At 38.6% G+C, this 27944-nt stretch overlaps 1 protein-coding gene across 2 annotated transcripts in view; it reads right to left on the bottom strand.

The window, feature by feature from the left end:
- The window catches only part of GHR (growth hormone receptor), a 302533-nt gene that overhangs the window by 92742 nt on the left and 181847 nt on the right, over positions 1-27944 (bottom strand). For both annotated transcript variants that reach the window (XM_012433845.2, XM_012433844.3), the window contains exon 3: positions 9692-9757. In XM_012433845.2, coding sequence (XP_012289268.1) covers positions 9692-9757 — 66 coding nt within the window. The remainder of the gene's footprint in view (positions 1-9691; positions 9758-27944) is intronic.

Below are 27944 nucleotides of genomic sequence, written 5' to 3'. Positions count from 1 at the left end.
CATGCACCGATATAGTCATCACAGCACTATTCATAACAGTGAAAACACAAAATCAACCTATGTGCTCATTAAAGGTGGACTGGATAAAGAAAATGTGGTACATATACACCATGAAAAGCTATGCAGCCACAAAATAGAATAAAATTATGTCCTTTGCAGCAACATGGATGCATGTGGAAGCCATCATCATAAGTGAATTAACACAGGAACAGAAAACCAAATACCATATGTTTTTACTTATAAGCAGGAGCTAAACACTGGATAAACATGGACATAAAGATAACAATAGTAGACACTGCAGATTACTAGAGTGAGGAAGGTGGGAGGAGGATGTCAGTTGAAAACATCAATTAATATGCTCAATACTAGGGTGACGGGATTATTCATACACCAAACCTCAGAGACATGCAATTTACCCATGTAACGAACCTGCACATGTACCCCCTAAATCTAAAAAAAGTTGGAAAAAAAAAGAATTAATCGCTTTTCTGTTTAGAATGGTTTTGGCAAACTTTTTTTTTTTTTTTTTTTTTTTAAGAGAGCCAGATAGTAAATATTTTAGGTTTGTGGACCTATGCTCTGTGTCTTAGCTACTCAACTCTGCTACTGTGGCCTCAGAGTAGCCACAGTCTGAAACAAACAGGCACGGCTGTGGTCCAATAAAACTTTATTTACAAAAACAAGCTTCTGGTCTGAGGGCTAGTTTGCCAACCCTTGGTTTAAATATTTGTTGACCTAAAGAAAAAACCACAGAGGTAGCTTACTTTGTACCAGATACTGTGAATTATATGCAAATACATTTCCTATAAATCATATCATACTTTTAAAAGTCCTTTGAAAGTTATATAACATTTTTCCTAAGTAATAAATTCTTTCTTTAGCAAATAATCACTTCCTGTTATTTTTGGCTGAGATATGCATATCCGCATATTCCATGTATTTGCCATGAGGCACACAATCGCTTTAACTACTAATGGTAAACACACTTGAACTCTTTATTAAAGCCATAAATCTTTTTGTAAATGTGATGTATGGTCTGCTTTCTCAGTGTGTAGGTTAAGTTGTATTCAATTCTGGTTACACCTAAATAATACATTCAAGATATTTTTCCAGTGCATAAATGCATATTATTTGAAAAACCTATTCCCTATAAGGAGGAGCCAGTGTGAACAAAGGGCCTTTCTGGACTTTGGGTTACTACTATTAAATAGTAGTTCAAGTCCTTTCCTGGTGAGAGGCACCTGTATGCAGAAGCTAGGCTCTCTTGGGGACAGTGATTAGAGTTGGTTTTGAAGCTGTGGAAGTAAGCAGCAAATCAGTGGGCTGCAAGCTAGAAGAACTCAAAGGTTACAACCCACTGTTGGATGCTTTAACTTTCAAGAGTTACTAAAAAGTATTCCCCACCCACTGGAGTCACTCAGGGTGAAAGAATGTTTGTCTTGGATTTTCCCCTTAAAAAATGTGTGTTATGCTTTGGCAGAGAAACCGTGCTAGGAGTTAGTATATTGAGTATACACAGGAATAATGAAAATTTTAAGAAGATGCTTAATCATCCTTCTTAGGCTTTACAATTTTTTTTTTACTCACTTCTAAGATTAAGGCTTTTACAGACCTATGCCCACAAACAGATTTCTAACTATTTTCTTATTGTTTGCATTCCAAAAAAAATAGAAGACCTTGATAGATGTTTACAACCAGAAGGAACCTGCATTTCAAAGGTTTCATTAACAGTGCCTAAGCCTATGCACAGGTAAGAACAGGTCTCTTGTAAACTAAGTGGTAAATATCTACTGACCACTCATCATTGCTCAGAAAATTGCTTGAAGTTGAAGGAGGATAAAAAAGTTAAGACGCAATATTTATCTTACAAAAAATTCTTATCTCACAGCAATTTCATGTGAAAGCAAAGCGTATATAATAAAGCACTAACATGTATGAAACTAATGGCAGTCATTATCTGAGTGTTTCAGGCTGGAAAAAAGTCACTGCTGAGTCCATGTTTTGAGATAAGTAAAGACAGCTGTTTGAGTTATTAATATAGCTGTATGCTTTATTAATATTTTGCTTACTAGGGACAGATAACAACTCATTGCACTGGCAATATCTTCTTCACTCTCTTGGGCTGTTAAGAGACTTAAGCCGTTTTCTCTGTACCTCTATTTCTTCTTGCCTAAAGTGCATAATTTTCCCTGCCTTCCTCTTATTTCAGAAAACAAGGAGGAGGGATAAATACTAACCCTATGATACTTGGTGTTATCTGGAGATTAGTGCTTATGTGAGTCCGGAAAGGCTGAGCACTAGGTTGGGCACAAGAGAGAGCCAACATAAATGCTGTTTCCTTAAAAGGGATTGCAAGAATCTATGTTTACTTACTAAATTGTTTATTGAATAGTTTATAAACAAGTAGACTGTCAAGAATTTATAATGTCAGCTTCCACGTCAGAATCCAGTGTCAATGCTGCTCTCTATTGCTTGTCCAAAACTCAAGGTTTTTGGTAACAAATAAAGGCTGTACATTCACTCTAAGACACCATCCCTGCCAGGGCACATTTCCCTTATGTTGTGCTTATTGTAGCTGCATTATCAGCTAATGAGTTCTTGATGTTGAAAATATCTGATAAAAAAGAATGAAAGCAGAGAGGGTCTTGTACCTTCTATGGAGGTAGTGGTGGGCCACAGGCAGGAGTAGGACTATTTAGGATTCCCTTGGTAGTTGAACTGACAGTAGGATACCGTGGTGATACCATGGATATGTACTGCAACATTATCCAAGACCAACCCATGACACTAGGTTCCTGACCTGAAGGAAAGGTTCTGTGACGGCTTTTGGGAAAGGCCTATTATTTATACTCAGCAATAGACAAAATAAAATTCTCCCCCTATATGTCTTCATTGTTCTCCTTTCATAAATGACTGCTGAACGGCATGGAGGAAACTCCATGGTAGCCAAAGAATACTTAAGATGCTGGCAAGGGCCTGGCTTCTATTTGTTTTTTGCATTTTGTGTGTGTGTGTGTGTGTGTGTGTGTGTGTGTGTGTGTGTGTAAAATTCAATAACCATCCATGAAATACTCAGCATTTATCAGGTATGTAGCAGGTCCTGTAGGATACAATGATGTATAAGATATAGTCCCTATTTTTAGAGATAGTTCAATTTATTAAGGGGGATGTGCAAAAAGCACTATATTTGGTTGAACCAAATGACATAATGGTTTTAGTGTCCAATATAGGGTCGACATGGGGAATTTCATATGATTCATTTTAATACACATTGGAATAAAATAAGAGCCATGAGAGAATACAATAAATACCATATAAGCTTACTTTAGGGCCAGATACTATTCTAACTACTTTAAGCATATCAACACTATAATTCTCACAACAATCTTATGAGGTAGGTACAATTAGCATCTTTATTTTAGAGACTGAAAAAAAATGACACAGAGATCTTATCTAAATTTCATAATTTAGATAAGATCATATAGAAAGTAAGCAGTAGAACTACGACTTAAACTAAAGCTTACTCCAGAGGCTGAGTGCTTAAACTGCGGTGCTACACTCTCTCTCCTTGTGTGAGAGGAAATAAACGACTATAGAGATTCTAAAGCAGAAGTATGCATCCTCTTGGGGGAACTAGGCAAAGCTTTGTGGATAAAGTTATATTTGAAATACGGCTTATAGGACAAAGTCTATAAAGGACTGTTTCAGGCTGAAAGGAAAGAAGAGGAAATTACTGGCAAAAGGATCAATGGAAATGGATATAATGAAGCGAGAACGCAGGGAATATAAACATAGGAGTACATAGGAGACAAGGGAGATAAGGCTAGAAAAGTGCATAAGATCAATGCTCTAGAATTTTCTGAATGCCAGGGAGATGAATTATTTCATCATTTAAAAAACAGTTTGGAGCTACTATAGATGATTGGGCAGATGAATCACTGAATCAGAGGTAGGCAGGAAGAATTAATCAAGAACAGAGTATGGTGGCTTGGAATAGAGAAAAACAGGAGGTAGGAAGAAAAATTAGGAAGCTAGGACAGAGTCCAGATAAGAATGTATAAGGACCTGGACAAGCAAGATGAGGTTTACTACATTAAATTTCTAACCTGTAAAAGTTTTTTTTGAAGTTAACGTAACTCTCAATTAGTTGAATGTTTGTGAACTTCTAGCATTCAAGCAATTCATTTGCTGTGCCCATCTAATATGATAATATTTTGGAATCCTTTCAAAACTTGGCTCTGACCTCAGCCATTAATATTCATGTTCAAATACTTGTTTCCATGAAAGCTTAGACTAATTTGTGCTTCAAAAGACAGTCAATAAAACTTGCTTCAGTTGAATATTCATTTTATTTTGTAAATATGTATAGTAAAAATGCTATCAATCACAAAATTTACACTTTTATAGGAATACATGACAAATTCAGTGAAAAACAATGACTTTTTAAAATAGAGGAAAAATCTTCCTCAGAAAGATGTGCAATCGTCTAATTTTTTTTCTCTATCTGTGTTTTGAAAAGTCTTATATATTTGGCCCAAATGCTCATCAAATCCTCTGCCAATAAACAATCATGACAGAGAAATACACTTCTTAAAAAAACACAAAGAACGTGCAACCACAGCACCCCAGCTGAGGTGCCTGTCTTATTTGGGAGTCCTAAATATGTTTTGCTTTTCTCTAGGAAATTGTAACTCTTCTTATCCCTCTCCCCAGAAACAAAAACAAATTTTCTTTGTAGTAAAATTATAGCATTACTTCCTTAAAATATAAAAAGTTGTCTGCATACCTCTTTAAATTGTAAACTCCCTCAACATTCTTCTTATCCTAAGTATGTATTTTTGCTCATATTTACCCTGGGCTGACCTTTGCATACGTGGAATATGCTGCTACCCACGTATGTGAACTGAAAGGGCCTTCTGGGGTTACTAACCAAAAATAGGTCTTTTTTTTTTTTCCAAAAAATGTTTCTTAAGAATCTAATCTGTGGAAAGCATGTTAGCATGTGCTCACTTACACAAATATGCCCATTCACATGGATTAAGACCTTCTGCCAGCACAGCAAAGCTGTAACGGCTTAGCAAATGGGACAGATAATTTTTGGTGAGCAAGAGATGAAAGAGGTTACAGCAACAGGTGATTCCTTAGGTGGTGCAGAGCATGGGTTAATTTTAGTTGGTCTGGTTTGACCATATGTGTCTCTTCAAAGCTACTGATGCTTGGCAAATGCTATTTAACTAAAGATAAATGAGGTTCTGTAGTCATGGATCTGTGAGTTGGCTCATAACAAAATGCATCAGCCTGTCAACATTGATTAATAATATAACTGGATTTATGATTTGCACCTAGTGTTGGTGGAATCTGAGGGCTGTGATGTCTGATGGTTAAGACTGGCCACATAGCAAGACTGTGTCTACATGACCAGCTCACTAAAGGAGACTTCACCATGGGTTGACTTTGGGCTTCCTGGTACTGAGGTGCTTGGGGAACACACAGTAGTGGTTCCAGACCTGGAGACAAAGTGTGATCTGTAGGATCCAGTAATGCCAGGACAAAAAGCCCTGTCCTTGAAATATTGAGAGCCGGGTGAACACATATCCCCCCTCTACTATCGCTATACTGTATCCTTTGCCTGTAATAAAGCTGTCTTGTTAGTATAAACCATTTGATCCCTATAAGTCTTTTCAGCAATGGAACATGTAAAGTAATGACATGTAAACACAGGTGAGGATATTTCAACCTCTATAAATGGCTCCAGCCAGACATGAGCCTCCATGGTAACAAAGGATGCTGCTGGGAAATGCTAAGTGTGAAGAAGGGTGGGAACCAAGGAGCTATCATGGATACTTCTATTTAATTCGTTTGCAATATCATTTATTACTTAACTACAGTCAAAGTACCATTTTAGGGTCTATGAGTTATGTACGACTACGAATAAAACACAGCTGTTCATAATCCAAATAGGGAGACAAGAGATATATGCAAATAATTGGACTCCAAAGCAGAATTTTATATACTCCTTAAGACTGGTGTTAGGGCTGAACTCTCCCTGAAATTCATGTTGAAGACCTAACCCCCAGTACCTCAGAATGTGACTGTATTTAAAAAGAAAATCTTTAAAAAAGTAATTAAGTAAAATGAGGTTATTAGGGTGAGTCTTAATCCACTATGACTAGTGCCCTTATAGGAAGAGAGGATTAGGATATAGACAAATACAGAGGGAAGACTGTGTGAAAACACAGGGAGAAGACAGCCAGCTACAGGGAGAGAGGCTCAGGAGAAACCAACATTGCCAGCACCTTGGTCTCCGACTTCTAGCTTCCAGAACTCTGAGAAAATAAATTTATGTTGTTTCTGGGGTACTTTGTTGTGGTAGTTCTTATAGACTAACACAAGTGGCATGAAATATCATGACCTCTCTCATAGACCAGCATGGAGAAGGGAGTGATTGCTTCAGGCTATGAGTATCAAGTTTTGACTGAAACTTAAAGGTGGGCAGGACTGATTTATATTTACAGAATGCAGGGTGGGTGGGAGGAAGATATATTTGATGACATGAGCAGTGTACCGAAGTGGGAAGATACAGTGTGCCTGGGGAATGGTAAGTAGCTTAAACTTACAAGCTGGGCTGGGTGTTCAGGGTCTTGGGAAAGGTTTGAAGCTTAATGCTTAGGTAATAGGGAGAGCACTAAAGATATTTACTTAGAACATAAGAAAGTTGTTGTTGGCTGGGGAAGATGGATGCAAGGAAGGAGAGATAGGGCAGGGGGTGGAAGGAGAGATAGGGCAGGGGGTGGAAGGAGAGATGGGGCAGGGGCTGGAAAGAGAGATGGGGCAGGGGGTGGAAGGAGAGAGGAGGGAGAGAGCTGCTAAAGGGTCACTGCAGTAGGCCAAGTATAAACTAAAGGTGGCCTGGAGAGGGCAGTGGCATTTATTTTTTTGTGTTTGGTCAGTTCTGGCCAGGATTTGTCCTGACAGGGTTTTTATTTCATTTTTCTTACATGGGGTTTTGTTTTGAATCTGAGAACTTAGAAAAGTACACGTAGGAAATGTGTAAGTTATAATTGTGTATTCTCTGTACGTTTCATGTTAAACACTAACTTTTCATGTGAAATTATCTCTTTAGGGAGAATGTGAACTGCTTGATGTCGGAGCAGTATCTTACTCTGTCTCCCTCAGGGTACATAGCTAAAGGTTGAGTACACAGCAGACTATTAAATATTTGTGAAATGGTAACAATGTACACAGTGACAGAGTGAGGTTATGTGAGCACTTGGGTCTGTGACATCTGGATATGATGCTTGTGATATGTTCAAGCATGTGTACTATGATAGGTGTCCACTGTTACAGACACATCCGTTGATACAGGTTACTTTAGTCAATCATTCCTGGGACAGAGAGTAGGTGACTTTTGATAAGAAACAGCTGGAAGGATAGGGGAAGTCAGTGTCTATGTGATTTACCACATATGAATGATAATTAGCTAGTCATCTTACTTATCACGAAGACAGGAAATCAACATGTGCCAAATGACTGGGAGGAAGTTGTTCAACACATCCTCCATACGTAGAGGTTCTATCTCAACAAGGCACAATGTTTACGCTTCTTTAGACCCTGTGACCTAATAAAGGAAGTGACTCAGAGAAATCCTATTGCCACTTTAGGGGACAGTGGAGGGCAAAGTATTGTTTGTGTCTGGAGGATGGTTTCAATGTGAAGCATGTACCATTGGTAACACATTTTTAACTGTTTCCTTCTCATTTCCTTACAGAATATAAAACAGATCACTCGGGCCGGGCGTGGTGGCTCACGCCTGTAATCCCAGCACTTTGGGAGGCCGAGGCGGGTGGATCACGAGGTCAAGAGATCGAGACCATCCTGGTCAACATGGTGAAACCCCGTCTCTACTAAAAATACAAAAAATTAGCTGGGCATGGTGGCACGTGCCTGTAATCCCAGCTACTCAGGAGGCTGAGGCAGGAGAATTGCCTGAACCCAGGAGGCGGAGGTTGTGGTGAGCCGAGATCGCGCCATTGCACTCCAGCCTGGGTAATAAGAGCGAAACTCCGTCTCCAAAAAAAACAGATCACTCATCTGTTGAATGAAGGAAGGCTTTGGAATATACTGGCTGAGATAATCCAAACACAACCAAACAGCCACTTCTTTTACAACCCTTGTGTTAATTAGAGAGCAGTTTAACATGTCAGATGCTGCTTAAACAGGAGGACTATAAAGGATTGTGGTCTGGCACAACTGACGAATGACAGTTGTTAAAAACAGTATCAACCCTTCTTTTTGGTCATCTCCAAGGAAATAATGTTTAAATCTCACATTAGAAATTTATTCTACAATTTAGTCATAAAATTCAAATTATGATTTCACGACACCAGAATTACCAACAAGAATAGCAATATCTTAACTGAATTAGGTACACTGCCTTCCCTTCCCTTATTGCATAATATGGACTCTAGCGTATACTTCCACTGATGAAAAATAACCATCCCCAAAATATAATTAAACAGGTACCTACTACTTGTTTAATTTTTTAAAGGAGATGTAAGGGATTTAGAAGAAACATAAAATTTAGGCTTTGCCTTAAAGTTCAATAGAATTAATTCATTCATGCAGCCCACACAATCTGGTGAGTTGTATATGCAGGGCTAACACACACACTAAAATGTCAGGAGGTAAACGCTGTCATGTAGTAAAGGACAAAGTTCAACGGAAGCAGAGAAGGCAGAAAATTGTTCAGGCCTAGAGAATTTGGAGAAGCTTCCTCACAGAGTTGATGTTGGGGCTTGGTCTTGTGGTTCAGAAGATTGTCAAAAGACTAGGGGGGAAAGTATAAAGTCACTTTAAGGGGAAGAGACACCTTACAGGAAGGCATAATTTTGAAGCTTAAGGCAATTTGGTTGGAGAGACGAATTTAACTTTCTACCAGTGTAATCATTAGATAAATACTTCAAGATAATAATGATAATAATTTTAAAAAGAATTTGCAAAAGAGGCAGTTTCCTACATTCAATAAATAATTGTTGATCCACGATGTATCATTTCCTCTTTTTTCCTCCTTCATTAATTTGGCCTTACTTAACCTCCAAGCATAAGCAAAAATAGAAAAAAGCAGCCTTGCAGAGAAGTTGTATTAGTTTGTCTTCATTGCTATAAAACATACCTGAGGCTGGGTATAAAGAAAAGTGATTTAAGCGGCTCACAGTTCTGCAGGCTGTATTAGCATCTGCTTCTGGGGAAGGCCTCAGGAAGCCTACAATCATGGTGAAGGGGGAGCAGGTGTCTCACAGGGCGAGAGTGGGAGCAAGAGATTGAAGGGGGAGGTGCCGCACACTTTGAAACAACCAGATCTCATGAGAACTCACTCACTGTTGTGAGGACAGCCCAAAGAGGATGGTGCTAAGCCATTTATGAGGAACCTGCTCACATGACCCAAACATCTCCTCCCAGGCTCTACCTCCAACACTGGGGAATACATGAGATTTGGAAGGGACATACGTCCAAACTGTATCGGAAGTTAAAAACCAAATCCTTAAAAAATGTTTTGTTTGCCTATAAAATTTTAATTCAGTCCCTATTCCAGTTACTAATAATCCAACTAAGATAGAGAAAAGATAGTAGCTTAATTACACTAAAACATGGAAAATATTGTTGAAGGAAGAAAAAGGACTGAAATTCTTACTTGTCTTTAGGCCTGGATTAACACTTAGCAGACTCTGGGATACGCTGCTAAGGATAGCTGCTGTGGCTGAAACAGAAAGAGAAGAAAACCATTAGTCATCTTTGTCAAAACAATCTGATATGGCCCTGTGTACACTAAAAATAAAATCCTAAGTTCCCTCAACCAACTGAATGGACCCTTCCTTGGCCAAGGAGACCCCAGAGAAACCTGCAAACCAGGGTTCCTGGCCACAATGGGAAGGGAGGTCAGATATGCCTCCCTTTTGGAGTTTAGGCACAAGTGACCAGCATTAATGTTAAAATAGAGATCATAAGATTGACCAAATAGACTCTTTGGGCAATAAGATACCAATTATAAACTAGGCCTTAGGCTATGCAAGGCAAGGGTTAAGTCATACCTGTAGGCCATAAAGCTTGCTAAACAGGTCACTTCGTGGCTGACTCTGACATAGCATCCTTATTTTAATTTAAATATTTCTTTATGCTAACTCTAAGCTTTTGTGCAAAGTTTTGTTCCTTTAACCAACTGCAGATTAAAGATTCTCTGAACCAAACTATGACCTGCAAGTCCCCACTTGAAGACATCCTGCTTTTTCAGGCCAAACCAATGTATACTTTCCATGTACTGATTTATGTCTTTGCCTGTAACTCCTGCCTCCCTGAAACATACGGAACCAAACTAGAATCTGATCTAGAACAATTCCCACCACCATCATAGATCCTTTAAAGGTTTCATTACTTCTTTCTGTAAGTTGAGCACTAAAATAAAACTTTTGATCCAGTTTCAATAAGTTTATGTAAGTGACAACTATGTATTACTTGAGAAAGTTTTGATAGTTCAAAGGAAGAAAATTAAGTTAATCAAAATAATAACAGAGTGAAAGTAAACTTCTGTAGGTGATAGGTTTATGGCATACATGCAGTAATAATTTCATGGATGTATACTTATCTCCAAATTCATGAAGCTGTACACATTAAATATTCACAGATTTTTGTATGCCAACCATGCCTCCATAAAGTGGTTTTAAAAATATGTTAATTATGGGATAGCACATAAACATATGTGTTATTTTGGTCAAAATTACGTAGGAAGTTTGTCTCAATTTTCAACTAGAATCTGAGAAAACTAATGGATGACAGTTTCCAGGCCTAACATCAGCAGTAAAGTTGACAAATTTTTCCACGATGGCAGAACTGGAATGTGGAGGTCAGTTATGAGACCCTAAGGAGAATGCAGAGCCAAAGCTCAGGCCTGGAAACACTTGGGGAGCCCTGGCCAGACTTGAATCTTCAAAACCAGCATTTAATTTTTCTAGTGAACAGACATCTGGTAACTTTGCCTTTATTGTGCATTTGGTGACATTTTCACAAAGCAGAAAATCTTAGTCAGCTAACACTCCTGACAATATGTAATGAATCAAGACCTAAAAGGAACAAATGGTACCCTCATGGAAAGACTACAGATTTGTGCTAGTGCTGAGAGGGTGCTGGTTAAAAAGTAAATCACAATGAACAAAACTATACTGGCTTAACAAATGGAAGTGTCATTCTTAGTCATCAATTTTAATTAGTGTCAGGGCCATGTACCTAATGTCTAGAGGTGCTGAGCAGTAAGGGAAGACAGTAAGCAGAGAATCATATCCAATAGTAACAAAAAATAATGAAACCATCGTGAACTGTGGTCTTGGTTATGATCTGCAAAGATTTCATTTATTAACTATTCTCAATAAATCAACAAATAGGCACTTTTAAATGCTGGGTTATAAAATAAACTAGCTGCAGCCCCTGGCGTCAGGGAGCCCACATTTTTCTGGGCAGGGATCTATAAAGAAGAAGTGGTCAAGCACTGGGGGAACAATGGAATACCTATTAGCAAATCTGGACAAACTTCCCGGGGAAGGTGACTCCTTGAGACAGGTGTTAAATTGAGGATAAAGGGTAATGTAGAGGAAAATAAAGGGCAGTTGGGGTCAAGGAAACAAAGGTGCAGAGGTACAAACGTGCAGAAGACACCGCCTGGGCATGTAAAGAGCTGTGATCTGTTGGGAGTGCATGGATGGAGCTGGGGATGTGTTGAATTAGGGAAGAAGCAGAAGCACATCAGGGAGAACCTTGACAAAGAACTTAATTTTGATTCTGAAAATACTGGGGAACTACTAATTTGCTATGCTTTGACGTGGAGTGCCTCATAGTGGCCTTACCAAGACTAGAACTGACTGCAGTTGAACTTTCCCTACTTACACCCAACCTTGTACTCAACTTCCCAACAGAAGCACACAGCTGGGCCTCGGCTAGTCTGTCTTTAAAAAGGGGATAGTAAGGAGCTGGCAAGATGGCCAAATAGGAAAAGTTCCAGTCTGTAGCTCCCAAAGAGATCAACACAGAAGGTGGGTGATCTCTGTATTTCCATTTGAATCTGGGAAAAAAGAACAAAGCAGGAGGCATCACATCAGCTGACTTCAAACTATTCTACAAGGCTACAGTAACCAAAACAGCATGGTACTGGTACAAAAACAGATATATAGACCAATGGAACAGAACACAGGCCTCAGAAGTACCACCACACTTCTACAACCATCTGATCTTTGACAAACCTGACGAAAACAAGCAATGGGGAAAGGATTCCCTATTCAATAAATAGTGTTGGGAAAACTGGCTAGCCATATGCAGAAAACTGAAACAGGATCCCTTCCTTACACCTTATGTAATAATTAACTCAAGACAGATTAAAGTCTTACACATAAGACCTAAAACCATAAAAACCCTAGAAGTAAACCTAGATAATAGCATTCGGGACATAGGCATGGGCAAAGACTTCATGACTGAAACACCAAAAGCAATGGCAGCAAAAGCCAAAATTGACAAATGTGATCTAATTAAACTAAAGAGATTCTGCACATCAAAAGAACCTTTCATCAGAGTGAACAGGCAACCTACAGAATGGGAGAAAAACTTTGCAATCTATCCATCTGACAAAGGGCTAATATCAACAATCTACAAGGAACTTAAACAAATTTAAACAATCCCATCAAAAACTGGGCGAAGGATATGAACAGACACTTCTCAAAAGAAGACATTTATGCAGCCAACAAATATATGAAAAATGCTCATCACTGGTCATTAGAGAAATACAAACTACAATACAAAACTACATTGAGATACCATCTCATGCCAGTTAGAATGGTGATCATTAAAAACTCAGGAAACAACAGATGCTAGTGAGGTTGTGGAGAAATAGGAACACTTTTACACTGTTGATGGGAGTGTAGATTAGTTCCACCATTGTAGAATACAGTGTGGCGATTCCTCAAGGATCTAGAACCAGAAATACCAATTGACTCATCAATCCCATTACCGGGTATATACCCAAAGAATTATCAATCATACTATTATACAGACACACGCACACATATGTTTATTGCAGCACTATTCATAATAGCAAAGACTTGGAACCAACCCAAATGCCCATCAATGATAGACTGGATAAAGAAAATGTGGCACATATACACCATGTAATACTATGCAGCCATAAAGAAGGATGAGTTCATGTTCATGTCCTTTCCAGGGACATAGATGAAGCTGGAAACCATCATTCCCAGCAAACTAACATAGGAAAAGAAAACCAAACATCGCATGTTCTCACTCATAAGTAGGAGTTGAACAATGAGAACACATGTACACAGGGAGGGGAACATCACATACTGGGGCCTATTAGAGGGTGGGGTGCTAGGGGAGGGATAGAATTAGATAAATCTAATGTAGATGATGGGTTGATGGGTGCAGCAAACCACCATGGCACATGTGTACCTATGTAACAAACCTGCACGTTCTGCACATGTATTCCAGAACTTGAAGTATATATATTAAAAAAAAAAGCTTAAAAAAAATGGGGACAGTAAAATGTCTATCTATCTATCTATCTATATCTATCTATCTATCTATCTATCTATCTATCTATCTATCTATGTATAAGGCTTAAATCAGTTAGTACATTCAAATCATTTAGTTTACAATACAATTTGTGATTAGTAAATGTTATACGTGCTTTATCATTGTTACTGTTTTTGTCACTGTTATTATTGCTAGCCAGCACCTTGAAAGCAGGGGCCTGTGTTTTCCTATGGAGAACCTGACAATGTTTCAAGTTCTTTGTACACTTAGGGTTTTGCTGATGTGAAAACGGGATGTTGTGATAAACCCAGCAAGACTATTCAGGCCATCCCTGTGCAGGCTGTATGTAGGCAGTGGGTTCTGTTCTCTAAGGGTGTTTGGCAAAGTGGTATCAGTAGAGTAGGGGATGGAAATCTATTTATGTCAATGATTCAGCCTGAGACTAAATGATGCAATCCCAGTTCTCTAGTGTGTTATTAAGGTAGCAAGAGTAGGAGAATCAATGTTCTGGCAAGAATCACAATTCACCAGTTGTGTAGCAATGGCATTTAGAACCACCCCTGAATAGACAGTGCAAACACAAGTAAACATAATACCATATACAGCAACAATTCTATACAATTACAGGAGGTAATGCATATAAAGGGCCTCACACAGCATCTGGCATAAAATAAGCATTGGATAATGTTAGCAATTGTTATTACTGTTAGCTGTGGTTATGATAATGATAATGATCATGGTGATGTTGTAATGGTCATGGAATTTTAATTTAAAGACTTCCTCTGAGAGCTTTTCCTTTCTCCCTCAGGCAGCTCTAGTTGCCCTCCACCCAGCAGCCCTTGTTAAAATCACATATTTGCCTGTGACCAGTGGTACCCAATAATTTCCTTGGGAGGCTATTGCAGCTTTCTTCTTTGTAACCTCTATAATAAGCACATAGTATGGTACCTAGTAGAATAATAAAGTTTGCTAAATAAATAAGGCAAGCAAAAATGAATTTCAAATCCTCTAAACTTTGGCTTTTGGGCTAAAAGGGAATCAAATAAAAATAGTTGATTCTCTTATTGAAGTCTATTTATCCTTGACCATATTCCAGAAATTTTCTCTGCCCGGATCTCAACCTCTAAAGCTCTTTCCAGACCCATCTTTGCCTTTCTGTGCTTCCTTTCTGTCAAACTATGATTGCTATCACCAAAGAGTATTCAGTTTAGAGTCCTTATCTCCCTCCAATCTGCCTTTGCAATAAGGATCAAGTTCAAGCTCATTGTTTGACCACACTGATGCCATGCTGTACACCATCTTGCTGCTTCCGGAGAGGCTAAGTACATTTTATGTATTTTCTCATTTTACCTTCAGAACAACCCCCTGAAATGCGTTATGTTTTGCGGATGAGGGATCTGAGGCTCAGAGAAGTTAAGTCACTTGTTTAAGGGTACCAAACAATCACATGGTAGAGCCCAAATGTGACCTGAAGCCAGATTCTGAACCCATCCCACCCCACTGTTTCCCAAACTTGCCTGATCATCAAGATCTCTGAGGCATTTATTAAACATACCAAGTCTAGGGCCCTGGCCCAGAGTGACAGAGTCTGAACCTCTAGGTCCCTGGTCACTCTACATTTTGGAAAGGTCCTGAGAATGTGCATGCTTACCTTGCCCTTCCACGCTCCTCCCTGCCAGGTGATTCTTATGACAAGACACAAAATATGTTTAGGAAACTTTTTGCTATACTTTGTTGCTCTGGTCAGAGTCACCATATACTCTGCAGGGCTCCGCCTCTGGGGCGCCTCACTATGTGCCACAGTTGGTACTCATGAGGAGGTACTTGGTAAAGTACATACTGATTTATCTCAATGTCACAAGCATTCTGCAAATTTATATTGATGAAGCCAGGTTGCGGAGGCTTTGGGCAGTAATACCCTTCCGAGATCAATTCTCAAAGAACCAGGTTAGCAGCCAGGTCCCCTCCTTTTGCTCTGTGGTTGGATACTGCTCAGCGGGTCCTCAGGCTGCAATCCTCTTTTTGGTCATGGCTACCCCTCAGCATACCAAGTCCACCAGGTCTGAGTGCAGTGACAGTTCTAAGCTGGAATTTCCTTTCTTTTGTGGCTCAGTGAATTAATTGAATTCCCATCCATAGTTTCTCCTGAACCAAAGTGTATTATCTCGTACATGTTATGACTCTTGGCAGCTCTAAAGAAGGCTGTGTAATCTAAACAGGAAATCTCTGAGCCTTTCCAATAGACAGTATTACCTCCTCACATCTCCATGAGTGAGTGTATTTCTTTTACACTTGGACAGTAAATCATACGGCATATTATATGAGCTAGAGAATTTAAACAAATAAAACAGGAACTGTGAAATGGTGCTGGTTGTTTCAAACGCTTTTTAATGCTTTATGGAAAAATAATAGATAACAAATTTGAAAGAGAAACCAGTGTCATAAAAAAAAGCCATGTTTAAATAAATCATCAGCCACATTTTGCTATAAATGTATTTTGAGAGTAGCAGGCCTTCAAGGTAACAAGAATCAATGTGCAATGATAAAGACTTTCTTTTCTCACAGGTCCTATCTGTGGCTTAGAGTCACGAATGTGGAGGTTTCCTAATAACTTCAAGCTTCACATATTTATTTCCTGCCTAGCAGTGCTCTGCTTGGTGAGTTTTTCATAAACATCCTCCTGACATAAGCTTATGCATATGCTGAGACGTCTGCTTCCAATTACAGACAGATACTAGAGTCTGGCTTTTCAAATGTATCTCCTAGCATGATAAGGCCAGTTAAAGGTGCAGTCGTGACATCCAGGGAATACATTGGTGGTGGTTTTTATACAAAGAGTACTGAGAGGAGCAGTTAATATGAATGCTGGCTCTCAGCTGGCCTGTGTCTTCCTTCTGCAAAGCTTCCCAGTAATTCCTCCAACTTTTCCTTCCTACTGTTAAAAGAGCGGTGAAACATCTTGCCCAGCTAGCCACCCCAAAAGCTACTTTTCATTACAGAGAACAGCAGAGGTGTCAACACCAGGCCATAATCACTAAGAGAGTCTTCTAATGCCATGTGATAACAGGGGCACAGATTAATCAGCAATGCTAAAAGGAATAAACAGAATCACAGTTTGGCACTGGGCCAAGATTAATCCTAGGTAGGTCAGCCAGGAGCATATGACTGAGATTGAAAGGATACTCAAAGAGAGTATTAGAAGGTTAGATGGAGATGTAAGGGAGAATGACAGAAGTGGCTATCTCTTCCCTTACAATGTTATCATAGATGCTTTTAAGACCTGTGAATTCACTCATTCAAAACAATAGTAAGGATGATTTAATTAAGTCTGGAGCTCAGATGGTGACTCATAGGTAGTGTGCTGGAGCCACCTTCTATTCCCAATTCTGTGTTCAGTTGTATCACGTTATCAACTTGAAATCAGCCACAGTGGGAATATTTATATGACAAAAATTGGCAAGTCCTACAAATAAAGACTTCCAACCTTCTAATCCTGTGCAAAAGCACCCACCTTTCAAGGTCAATCTGAGTGTCCTCTTTATGAAGCACTTTTTCTTTCTCCCAGTTGGAATCAATCTCTGCATTCTTTGTGCATCTACAACACTGATTTCATTTTTAATATCTGGACAGTGGCACTTAATATTCCATGTCTGATATGTTAGTTATCTAACTGTACAATGAATAATAAGCTTGAAGTCTCAAGGTAAGGATCATGGTTCATTCTCCTTTTGATCCATCGCAGCATTAGCATAGTTCCTTAAATATAGAGAGTACTCAATACATATTTGTAAAATTACTAAATTTTTTACTTTCAAAAAATGTCATGAGGGATTATGATTTTACTTATATTATTACTTTGAATTTACCATATATTTCGTGGTCTCTGAAGTCTCAATTTGCACAAAATAATATTCTAAAGTACATCATCAGATCCTATAACAAGTCTCCTTCTAGAACCATGAATACTCAAATTTGAGGCAAAGTCAACATATTTTAACTAGGTTTATGATATCTAGTCTCTTGCTAATGTTTGATAAGGGAAAAATAATAAAAATAAGATTAATTTCTTCCACTCCATGTCACCAGCATGAATCATTTGTCTGGTTTTGCATGCAGCAGCATGTTTGTCTTTTGATACTGACATAGGGTACTCATTGCTTGGTACCTGTTTATTAGGCTGATACTGGTAGTAGTGGCGCTTAAGTCCTAGGAATTAGTTGTTTTGGCAAATTCATAGATCTTCTTGTTCAGACCAAGTGGCATTCAGCATGTCAGAGGTGTCCTAAGAAAGCATATACTTTGGTAGAGATTTTAAGGTGTATTTTTCCATCTATGGGCAAAGGCATCTTTCATAAACAGGTTGGTCTGGGTTCCTGCCACTCTGCCTCTCGTTTCCAAGCTCATGCTTCAATTTCCATCCAACATTTCTTGAATAAATTTCATTCTCTTAGAAGTAGGTATTTGAGAGCTAAAAAAGGTTATCCTGAGTTAGAGTTGCTGTGTGTGAGTACTTACAATGTGCCAGGCACTGTCCTAATGGCTGAGGATTCAATGGTGAAAAGAGCGGATGGAATTCTACCTTCCTAGACTTGGGGATTCAATGTTGAAAAGAACAGATAGAATTCCCTTCCTGGTTCCAGTGTGTATGCAGACAAACACATAAGCAAACAAAAGTGTATTATAATGTTTTAATGAATGTTTGTATTAAACACAGCTGGGAAGATGTGGGGAGGGTGGCTCTTATAGATCGGAAAGCATGGTAATGAGCTGCACAGATGTTTTGTGGAAGAACATTCCAGGCAAAATGAAGCAAGAATATAGGTCCTGAAATGGGTGTGAGAAGTACAAAGGAGGTGTATGTGGCAGGAAGAGAGAGAGTGAGGGAAGAAGAGAAGGATTTGAGGTTGTAGAGGTGCAAGAGGCCAGAAGTTGCAGGGTCTTGCAGCCTGGGATGAGCTTACAAACTGCTCACCATGTCAGATTCCATGAAATAGACCCCAGTGACCTGGAATTGCTATTGTTTTTCCCCTAATGATGTATCCTTCCCACTTCAATCCTTTACTGTCATAGTTGGGAATTGGGAGGTCTTGGGGATGGGTCCTGAGGCTATGTGGTATGTGGCTTTAATTCACTAATTACTTTTATTCCATGGTACTCGGTCTGAGTTACAGGTACAGACCAGAGGGCGTTTGTTTTTTCAAGACATACTATTGAGCACTTATTATGTGCAAGGTACTTTACTAGGCACTGGGATATGGTGGTGAACAGACTAACGCTGGACCCATGGTTCATTTCTCTCTATTCCCCTAAATGGATCCTTTGCCCCAGACCAATGTGTCTGCTCACCACCTGGCACATTCCTGATGTTATGTCTTTGTCTACCTTACACCATTCTCCTTGCTTTCTCCAGAATGGGGAGAAGATCAGAGGCAATTCCCATCTACAAAGTAGAAATAATATTTCAAAAGATGAAATAATATATGTGAAGTACCGAGCAGAATGCCTGGCATGTAGCAAGGTAAGTGCTTCTCATAATGATTGCCTGTGAATTACTGAATTAATGGTATTTATTATATATGTCACTCATCGGATAGTTAATTATGTCTTATGATGTATCTTGCATTGTTTGCTTTGCATATGTTTATGTAGTTGCTCCCTCAATTAGATTGTAAATCTGTTGAAAGTAGCAACCTCATTTTATCTCTTCCAACTCTCAGCAGACTCTCAATAAATATCTGTAATATGTTGATTATCTGACCTTTTATTCTAACAAACTCTTTTTAAATTAATAACAAGCAGTCTTAGCAGAAACACGCATACATTTTACTGATTTATCTGCCACATTTGTACGTAGTAAAACAGAAAACTGTGATGCAGCTCCCCTCACATACTTGACTCAAACATTTTAGATTCACTTTCTAAAGGCCAATATTGGAAAGGAATTGTTGACATTATCTTTTGGCCAACATGGAAGTGGTTTCAGAAACTATTTTTCAGTGAAAATAGAAGCTCTACTAGAAAGTGAATGAAGGTTGATAAGGTGAGAGTCTATCTAGACATGTCCTTGGGCAGTAAGGTACCTATCTGATGCTTAGTTTTCTGAACTTCGCCCTTTTTAGTTATGCCTCCTGTAGTTCTTGGCTCTATTGAGAATTATTCTTTATGGGTACTGACTTTAAATCTAAATCTAACTTTAGTTAGAATTTTAAAAATGGACAGTTAAATGAGAGTCAAAACTGTTATCAAATCACACAACATTATTTAAAGTGGAAAATTATACCAGGTTTGAAAAAAATAGTTTTATGACATTTTTCTGGCAGGAATATGTTTAAACTGAAAAGTAGCTCTCTCTCTCTCTATATATATATGTATATGCTTTTTCATAGCTATAGGGCAGGCAAAGCCTTAAAGTCTAGAATATAAATTTTGTTTCCATGTTTGAATTCTAGTTACTGTGATGACAATATGACATAAAGAAAAAAGTCAAAAGCCTTATTGATAATCTATACATGGCTGTTCCACTGGGCATAGATGCCTTGCACAGTGTGTCTTTGTGTCAGCCTGAAGGGGTACCCTGCCCCATAGGCTTTTTGGCAGAAGAGAGACACTGTATGGCTTTAAGTATTCCCTGATCGAATGTGGGAAAAGAAGCAGTTAGCCAAGTTCTGAACACAGTATTTATTGTGCTGAGGCCAAGAGTCGGGGGGAAATGGGGAGGGACAGAACTGCCACACAATTTCCGCCTTGCTCCTCTACTTTCTGGTGGATGTAAATTAAGAAGGTTGACAAAGATACCTTTGGGTAGATGAGGCAAGGAAGATCCAGGGCTTCAAGTACATAATTTGAGTTTATAATTCAAGTTTATGATCTGCAGCAAATGCTCTGTGTGTGTGTGTGTGTGTGCATGTGTGTGTGTGTGTGTATGTGTGTGTGTATAAAATGAACTTTCTAACAGCAGCTGGTGTCACTGAAGAGCAACCAAAATAGTGTGTGACCATCAGGATTACAAATGAGTTTGGTTTGCTATTATCCCTAAATTAGAAAATCTAGTCTTTTTTTTTTTTTCAAGGCAATGAGCATGTACAAAAAGGGGATCTATAGAATCCAGAAATGGTTGGGCCACCAACACCATTTCAAACAATAATCCCAAGAAGACATTTCTCTTTCTAAAGAACACCACCAAAAAAGAATTAAAAACTTGCATGGAAAGTATACTCTATTTTTGGCTTCTTAGGGGTTGTGCTCCCAGAAATTTCCTTTCTATTCCTGGAAATTTTAAGTTCCTGTCTGAATGGCTGTCTCTACTTCCTAATTTTGCCTATTCTGAATCTACTTTGGTTTTACTTCTAATTCTTCCGTTCCACTAAACCTGTTCTTGTCAAATCCAAATAGTCCCTTTTCATTTTTTATATTACTTAACTTCTCAGATGCATTTGACCGAGCACATTACTGTCTTCTAAAAATATGCTCTTTGGTTTAGCTTCCAGGATGCCTGATCCACTTGGTGTCCCTTCTAGCTCACTGACTGTTCTCTCTTGGTCTCCTTTATTAGCTTCTCTTCCTCTACCTGACCCATAAATATTGTCCTGTCACAATTTTCCCTCCACTTTTCCATTTTTTTTTTCCTGCAAAGGGAATCTCATCAAGTCTCATGACTTTAAATATCATCTATATATTGATGGTTCCAAATTTCTATCTTCAATCTGAGGAGCCTCTCCATTGAACTTCAGACTCTACTCAGCCTCTTCAGCATCTTCACTTGGTCTCCAATAAGTATCTCAATCCTAACACAGAACTCTTGAGTAATGTCAGAAAAAAAATCCTGTTCTTTCTAAATTCTTCTCTATCTCTGAAAATTGTTTCACCATCTACTCAGATACTTAAGCCAAAAACTTTTAAGTCATCTGTGTCACTTCACTTTCTCTAACCAACTCTCCTACCAACTCATTTAACCACCAACAAGTTCTTTGAGTTCCATCTCAGTCCATTCACTTCTCTCTGTCTCCTTTGCTATTATTACAGACCACGCACCCAGCACTGTTTTCCTGAACAATCAAAGAGTTTCCTAACCGGTCTTCCTACTTTCACTTTTGCCTCCCTTCAATTAACTAAAAAATTAACATTTTTAAGGCATAAATAAGATCATGCTACTTCACTGGCTAAAATTCTCTCGTGACTTCCCATGTAATCAGAGTAAAGTCCAAATTCCTTATCATGGCCACCAAGATCCCCATGTGGTAAATATGATAACAGATCATTTGTATGATCTTTCCTAACAGGAAAACATGACCCAAGTGTATGTTGTAAACAAGCAGCATAACAATGTGAGAGGACACTATGACTTCCGAAAAATTCTGGAAGTCACGTTAAAATGTGGACTATTTGTAATACTTATTTCCAATCATTAGAATCTATCTAAAGCTTCTCAGAATTTACATTGTTTTCCCTCTGCTAACATTTTCTTACAATAGATTGGCATATGTGGGTATATTTTAGAAATATTAAAATGTATAGTCACATAATTTTCTTTATAACTCAACTAATTATATATATATATATATATATTTTCAAATTTCTACTGCTAGGATGCAGGCTTAGAAAGAAACCTCCCTTTTTTCTTGAGCTTAACCATATTATGTGTTGACTATTCATAACCAGACACATATATAAAGGTAAGGGGATGATATATCCATACTGTTTGAAAATATCTCCCTTAAATTTATTTCTTGATGATGAAAAATATTGTGATGAAGAGTTGATTATACACAATCATTTGTCAATACATTTATAGTGAGCATTTCCCAAATGCCTAGCTCTTTATTAGGTTAGGACTAAGGAAAAATAGTTTAATACATGATTCCTGGGCTTAGAAGTTAAAATCTAGTTAGGAAGCAAAAATAACAACAGAACAGATGTCATCAGAGGCTCCTAAGAGCTAAAATGTTTAGAACTAGCTGATGCCCAAGAGTGATACATTTCAGCTGAAAGTTTCTGTAATTAGTAACATGAAGAAATGAAAGTATAGCTCATTTTGTAAAGCCAGGAAAAAAATCCTTATTTTTTCTTTAGCAGTTTCTTTTTTCTTGCTGTAGAGTTTATAAAACTTCAAGGGTATATCCGTCAGGCCTCCATGTGCAAGCCTTGACCCAGAAAGTCTGAAGCCCTGCCTGCCTTGGCTGATCGCCCCCCACGCCCCTCCTGGGTTCGCCATTATCCCTGATAGCCCAGCAGAGCTTCCCCCGACATTCAGATTCTCTCCCCACTCTGCCATCTTAACTGTTATTATGATAATATGAATACTACTGACCCCACCCTGCCATCTTAACTGTTCTTGGTCCGTGAATATCCCTCTGCCCCACCCTAACATCTTAACTACTCTTATGCCTTACCCCGCCCGCCATTGTAACTGAACTTATGGTAATGTATACTTGTTGCCCCTACCCCCACCACTGTAACTGATCTTACTCTGTAACTTTCCACTGCCCACCCCAAACCTATAAAACCAATTCCTATCCCACCACCCGTCCCTGATGCCCTTTTCGGCCTCAGCTCACCTGCACCCAGGTGAATAAACAGCCATGTTGCTCACACAAAGCCTATTTGGAAAATCTCTTCATTAAATGCGTTTAATATTTGGTAATATTGGATGTGAATAACAATATCCTTGTTAATTGCTCATGTTTAAATTTCGTGGGAGGCAGGTATGTATTTTTTGCCTATCACCAGGGTGCAAAAAATGCCACATTATTGTACTTCTCTAAAATGATTTAAGTCTGACTGTGAGCCTGCCCAACTTTTACCAGGTTAGTGGGATATTCAATTTCAGCCATCACTATGGCTCTATTTGCTGCTACTGGGTCAAGGGAGGGTCCTTGGAGATGTTATATGGAGGTAAAACATTTAAAAAAGCTTTTATAGTCTTTCTCTTTCTTCTTCTTGGATTTTAATTCTCCTTAATTCCAAACATGCTCACTTTTTTATTTCAAGATGGAGTCTTGCTCTGTCATTAGGCTGGAGTGCAGTGGTGTGATCTTGGCTAACTGCAACTTCCACTTCCCGGGTTCAAGTGATTCTCCTGCCTCAGCCTCCTGAGTAGCTGGGACTACAGGCACATGCCGCTATGCCCAGCTAATTTTTGTATTTTTAGTAGAGACAGGTTTTCACCATGTTGGACAAGATGGTCTCGATCTCTTGACCTCATGATCCACCCTCCTCGGCCTCCCAAAGTGCCGGGCACAGGCGTGAGCCACCGTTCTGGGTGGCCAATGGGTGGCCAATGCTCACTACTTTTCCACAATTTGTAAACAGACCTAGGAAGAAAAATCCCGTCCTAGACTTTCAAACTCCCTAGAGCCAACAGAGTAAAAACATTTGGCCGGAACAAAATGCAAATTAGTACATCAACAAATACTCCAGGTGCATTTGAAATGTTAAATTGCTAATGTTAACTTTCCATTCTTACTAAATGACTCAGAAGTGTTGAAACAGCAGTAATTTTCTTTAGTCATTATTTCCTTGGAATTGTAACCTAGAGTAGAGCAGTAATCTGTGCTCCATGTTAAAAAAAAAAAAAAAAAAAAAATCCCTCTATGGCCTATAAAGCGTGCTACTCATGTGGTCTGTGGGCTAGGAACATCAGCATCCCCTGGAAGCTGGTTAGAAATGCAGGATGGCAGGCCCCATTTCTGACCTTCACAATCTGAATCTGCAAGGTCCCAGGTGATTCATGTGTGCCTTAAAGTTTGAGAAGCACTTCCCTAGGTGGTTTTCCTCCTTTTTCCTTTTCTACTTCTCAGACACAAGGCATAATTTTAGCATTTCCCATGGACCCGGCGAAAAATCTAGATGAATAATGAAAGTTAAGATTTTTAAAAAGGCTTCTTTCTATTCTCTGACATTTGGGTGAAAACAGTGTCACAACATCTGGGATTAAGAAATAAGTAGACTTCCAATAGGAAAAAACTTCTCATTTTACTTCTGGAGGGAACGAAGCATAGTTACGCTCTCATTCTAAATTTATGCTTCTAATTTTACTAAATTGTGTATGGAGGGACTTCTGAGTTGGGATTACTAAGCTGTAATCTGAGAAATGAAAGTCCAGCATTTGGTTCAGGTCCCAAACACAGTTTACAGAATGCTTACTACAGACAGCAAGAAAATGTTCTTTGAGCCAGGGTTCAATTAGTTTTCAGTGGTCAATAGACTTGTGAAAATTCTATTTGGCCTATAAAATCTGCATTTGACTCAGTCATTTAGATAGTAATACCAGTTTATTTTCCAACTAGATGATCTTTTCTCCTAACGTCCCCTTAGTAGGGCAAGAATCAGGAATGTTTGCCTGTTACAAATACCCCGATTCTTCCCTATTCCCCATTCCCAATGGAGATTAATAGAGAAGAAAAAAGGATTAGCTTAACATTTTGTATCATTTTCACATTTCATGACATTTAGACATGGCATTCACACATTCATTTATTTGTTCCCACTTTGTCTATTTGCTAATAACTGTTTTTAAGGCTCTTTGATATTTTCAACATAATGTCAAAGTCAAATTCCTGAAATAATTTACAAGCGAATTTTCCTGTTTTTGAAATAATGCTCTCAAACTATGCAGCTTTCCACAGTGATGCTTGGTATGGAGGATTGCCAGGGACAAGACTTAATTTGTCCCTTTCTTAAGAACATTTGTCAAGTAGTTATTACGTTTACAATCAGTCATCAAACATACAATAACCAATTTAAGAAGCAAGGGTTGTAAGAAGTAGAGTATAAGATAAAGCACAGTGTTTAAGTAAATTACAGCTTAACTGGAGAGCTCAGATAGAAACACACACTGAGAAACAACAGCAGCAAGGATAACTTGGAATCAACAAAGTATTACTAGAGGACCCAACACATTGTCTGGTGAGTCATTACAAATTAGGTCAGTGATGTGGTTGGGATTGCTGAAAGTTGGAACAGCTTAGGAAGGCTATATGGATAAAAAAGACCTTGAAGTGGTCCCTGGAGGATGGCTAGGTAGGTGTTAGAGGAAGAGAAACACCAAGAGAGCCCAGTCAGAAGTAATATTATGCATTTATGTAGACATTGAAACATCTCTATCTGAAATAATTATAAAAACAAACTCTCCTCTGGAAGAGCAATTTGGAACAATTCCTGGCATTTTATGAGTAAGTGAGGCTTGATGTGCAGGAATTCTACATCCCAAATTTCTGCAGATAGAAGGGGAGATTCAGGGGCTATGCTGCATGCTTGGTAGGCTGAGGGTTTCTAACCAGAGGCCATTACAAACAATACTGTTTGTGAGGGTCAAGGCCTTGGAGTCAGATGGAAATCTCTCCTGGAAGGCACAGTTCTCATTCTGAGAGCAAATGCAATTCTAAAATGGAAAAGGTCCATTTTAGACAAAAGTGTTTCTCCAAATAAACACTGAAGGGAAAATTTGAGACAGCAGCTTATCAAAAATATATCATGTCCTTTCTCTTTGTTTATACTCTTTGTTTCTGAGAATACAGATACTAAAGGAAAGAAATGACAAATAATTATACAAACTATAAAAATCAGTATCTATATTATTACTGAGGATCTACAAGTCAAGGGGCTACCCATTTGTGATGTGAGATTTTGTCTCAACCCACATCCTAGTTTGATCTATTAAAAAAAAAACAGTTAAATTCTAGAAGCCAGTGGTAACTAACTACTGAAGAACTGTTTCAAAACAGTAACTGATTTACTCTTCAGCCAGGTTTTCTTCCTAAAACTTAATTATATATATAATAATGGATTTTCAAATAAATGCTAAACTTATAAAATCATATCCCAAAGTTATCTACAGCTAATTTTTTGCATCGGAAATACTTTCATCTGCTATCGATTTGCTTTAGATTGAAGTTCAGGTTTCTGTATTATGTGAACAGTAATTTTGAACTATCATGTAAAGCCTCCATCTCCTTCTATAACTCAGACAAATGTCAAAAAGGCCAAACTTGCAGAGAGTGGAGTACTGTTTATTCATTCAACAAGTATTTGTTGGATGTGCCCATATACTGTTATCCTAAGTATCATGTATCAGATACTTAGGATACATGTATCATGTATCAGATACAGAGATAAATATTATGTTGGATACAGACATAGCTCTCACCTTCCGAAATCATATAGTCTGATAGGAGACAAGACATACATCACACATGGATCTAACATTTCACAATCTTATAGTCTGATTGGAGACAAACACATGTAGTATATAGTATGACCTTTAACACTTTCTGTGATAAACAAGATGTAGATAGCTCAGGGCTAAAAATGGTTGAGAGTCCAATGATGAATTGGGAAAGACTTTGTGATGATCACGGCAATATCTTGAAGATGATGGAATTGGTACCTGCAGCACTTAAGACCTTATGTAACTACATTCCCTTTATCATTCAAGTTCCAGCTGAAATGCCATTTCTTTCCTGACAGTTCTGTCTAAAATAAAACCTTCCTCTAATTCTCTGTCAGGAAATCCCTTCATTTACTTTTGACACTGTCATATGATTTGTAAGCATGCACTCGTCCATTGACTGTGTATTGTCTGTTGCTCTTCTACTAAATTCAAACTCTAAGAATACAGAAACAATGTGTGTTTTGTTCTCTAACATAGAGTTCTAAGCACAGGACTTGGCCCATGGGAAGGGGACAATAAATACATGTTGATTAATTAACCTTAGTTGAAGCAAACAGTATGAACAAAGAGATAGTGGTGGGTAAGCAAGAGTAATTTAGAAAAGAGCAAAGAGTTCAAACGAATTGAAATACAGGGTAAAGTGCAATGGTAATTAAGGTTTGAAAATGTGGTTAGGACTAGACTGTGGAAGTCTCTGAACTCCAGGCTAAGGAAATTTGGACTTAAAATTTAGATCTAGGCTGAGCGCGGTGGCTCACGCCTGTAATCCCAGCACTTTGGGAGGCCGAGGCGGGTGGATCACGAGGTCATGAGATCGAGACCATCCTGGTCAACATGGTGAAACCCCGTCTCTACTAAAAATACAAAAAATTAGCTGGGCGTGGTGGCACGTGCCTGTAATCCCAGCTACTCAGGAGGCTGAGGCAGGAGAATTGCCTGAACCCAGGAGGCGGAGGTTGCAGTGAGCCGAGATTGCGCCATTGCACTCCAGCTGGGTAACAAGAGCGAAACTCCATCTCAAAAAAAAAAAAAAAAAAAAAAATTTAGATCTAATAACCGTATTTTTCCAACCATACATTTAGACACATTACACCCATGGGCCAGTGGAACTATCCATAAAGGACTGTCTCAGCAAACCTGGGATATAAGATCACATATCTAAAGGCAAGGAGAAAACGTTGAAATTTCCTTGATA

Source organism: Aotus nancymaae, unplaced genomic scaffold (assembly GCF_030222135.1).
Source record: "Aotus nancymaae isolate 86718 unplaced genomic scaffold, 86718_ANA_hifiasm-v0.15.2.pri h1tg000014l, whole genome shotgun sequence".
Lineage (NCBI taxonomy): Eukaryota > Metazoa > Chordata > Mammalia > Primates > Aotidae > Aotus > Aotus nancymaae.
The sequence above is the reverse complement of the archived record's forward strand: the minus strand, read 5'-3'. Positions and strand labels throughout refer to the sequence as shown.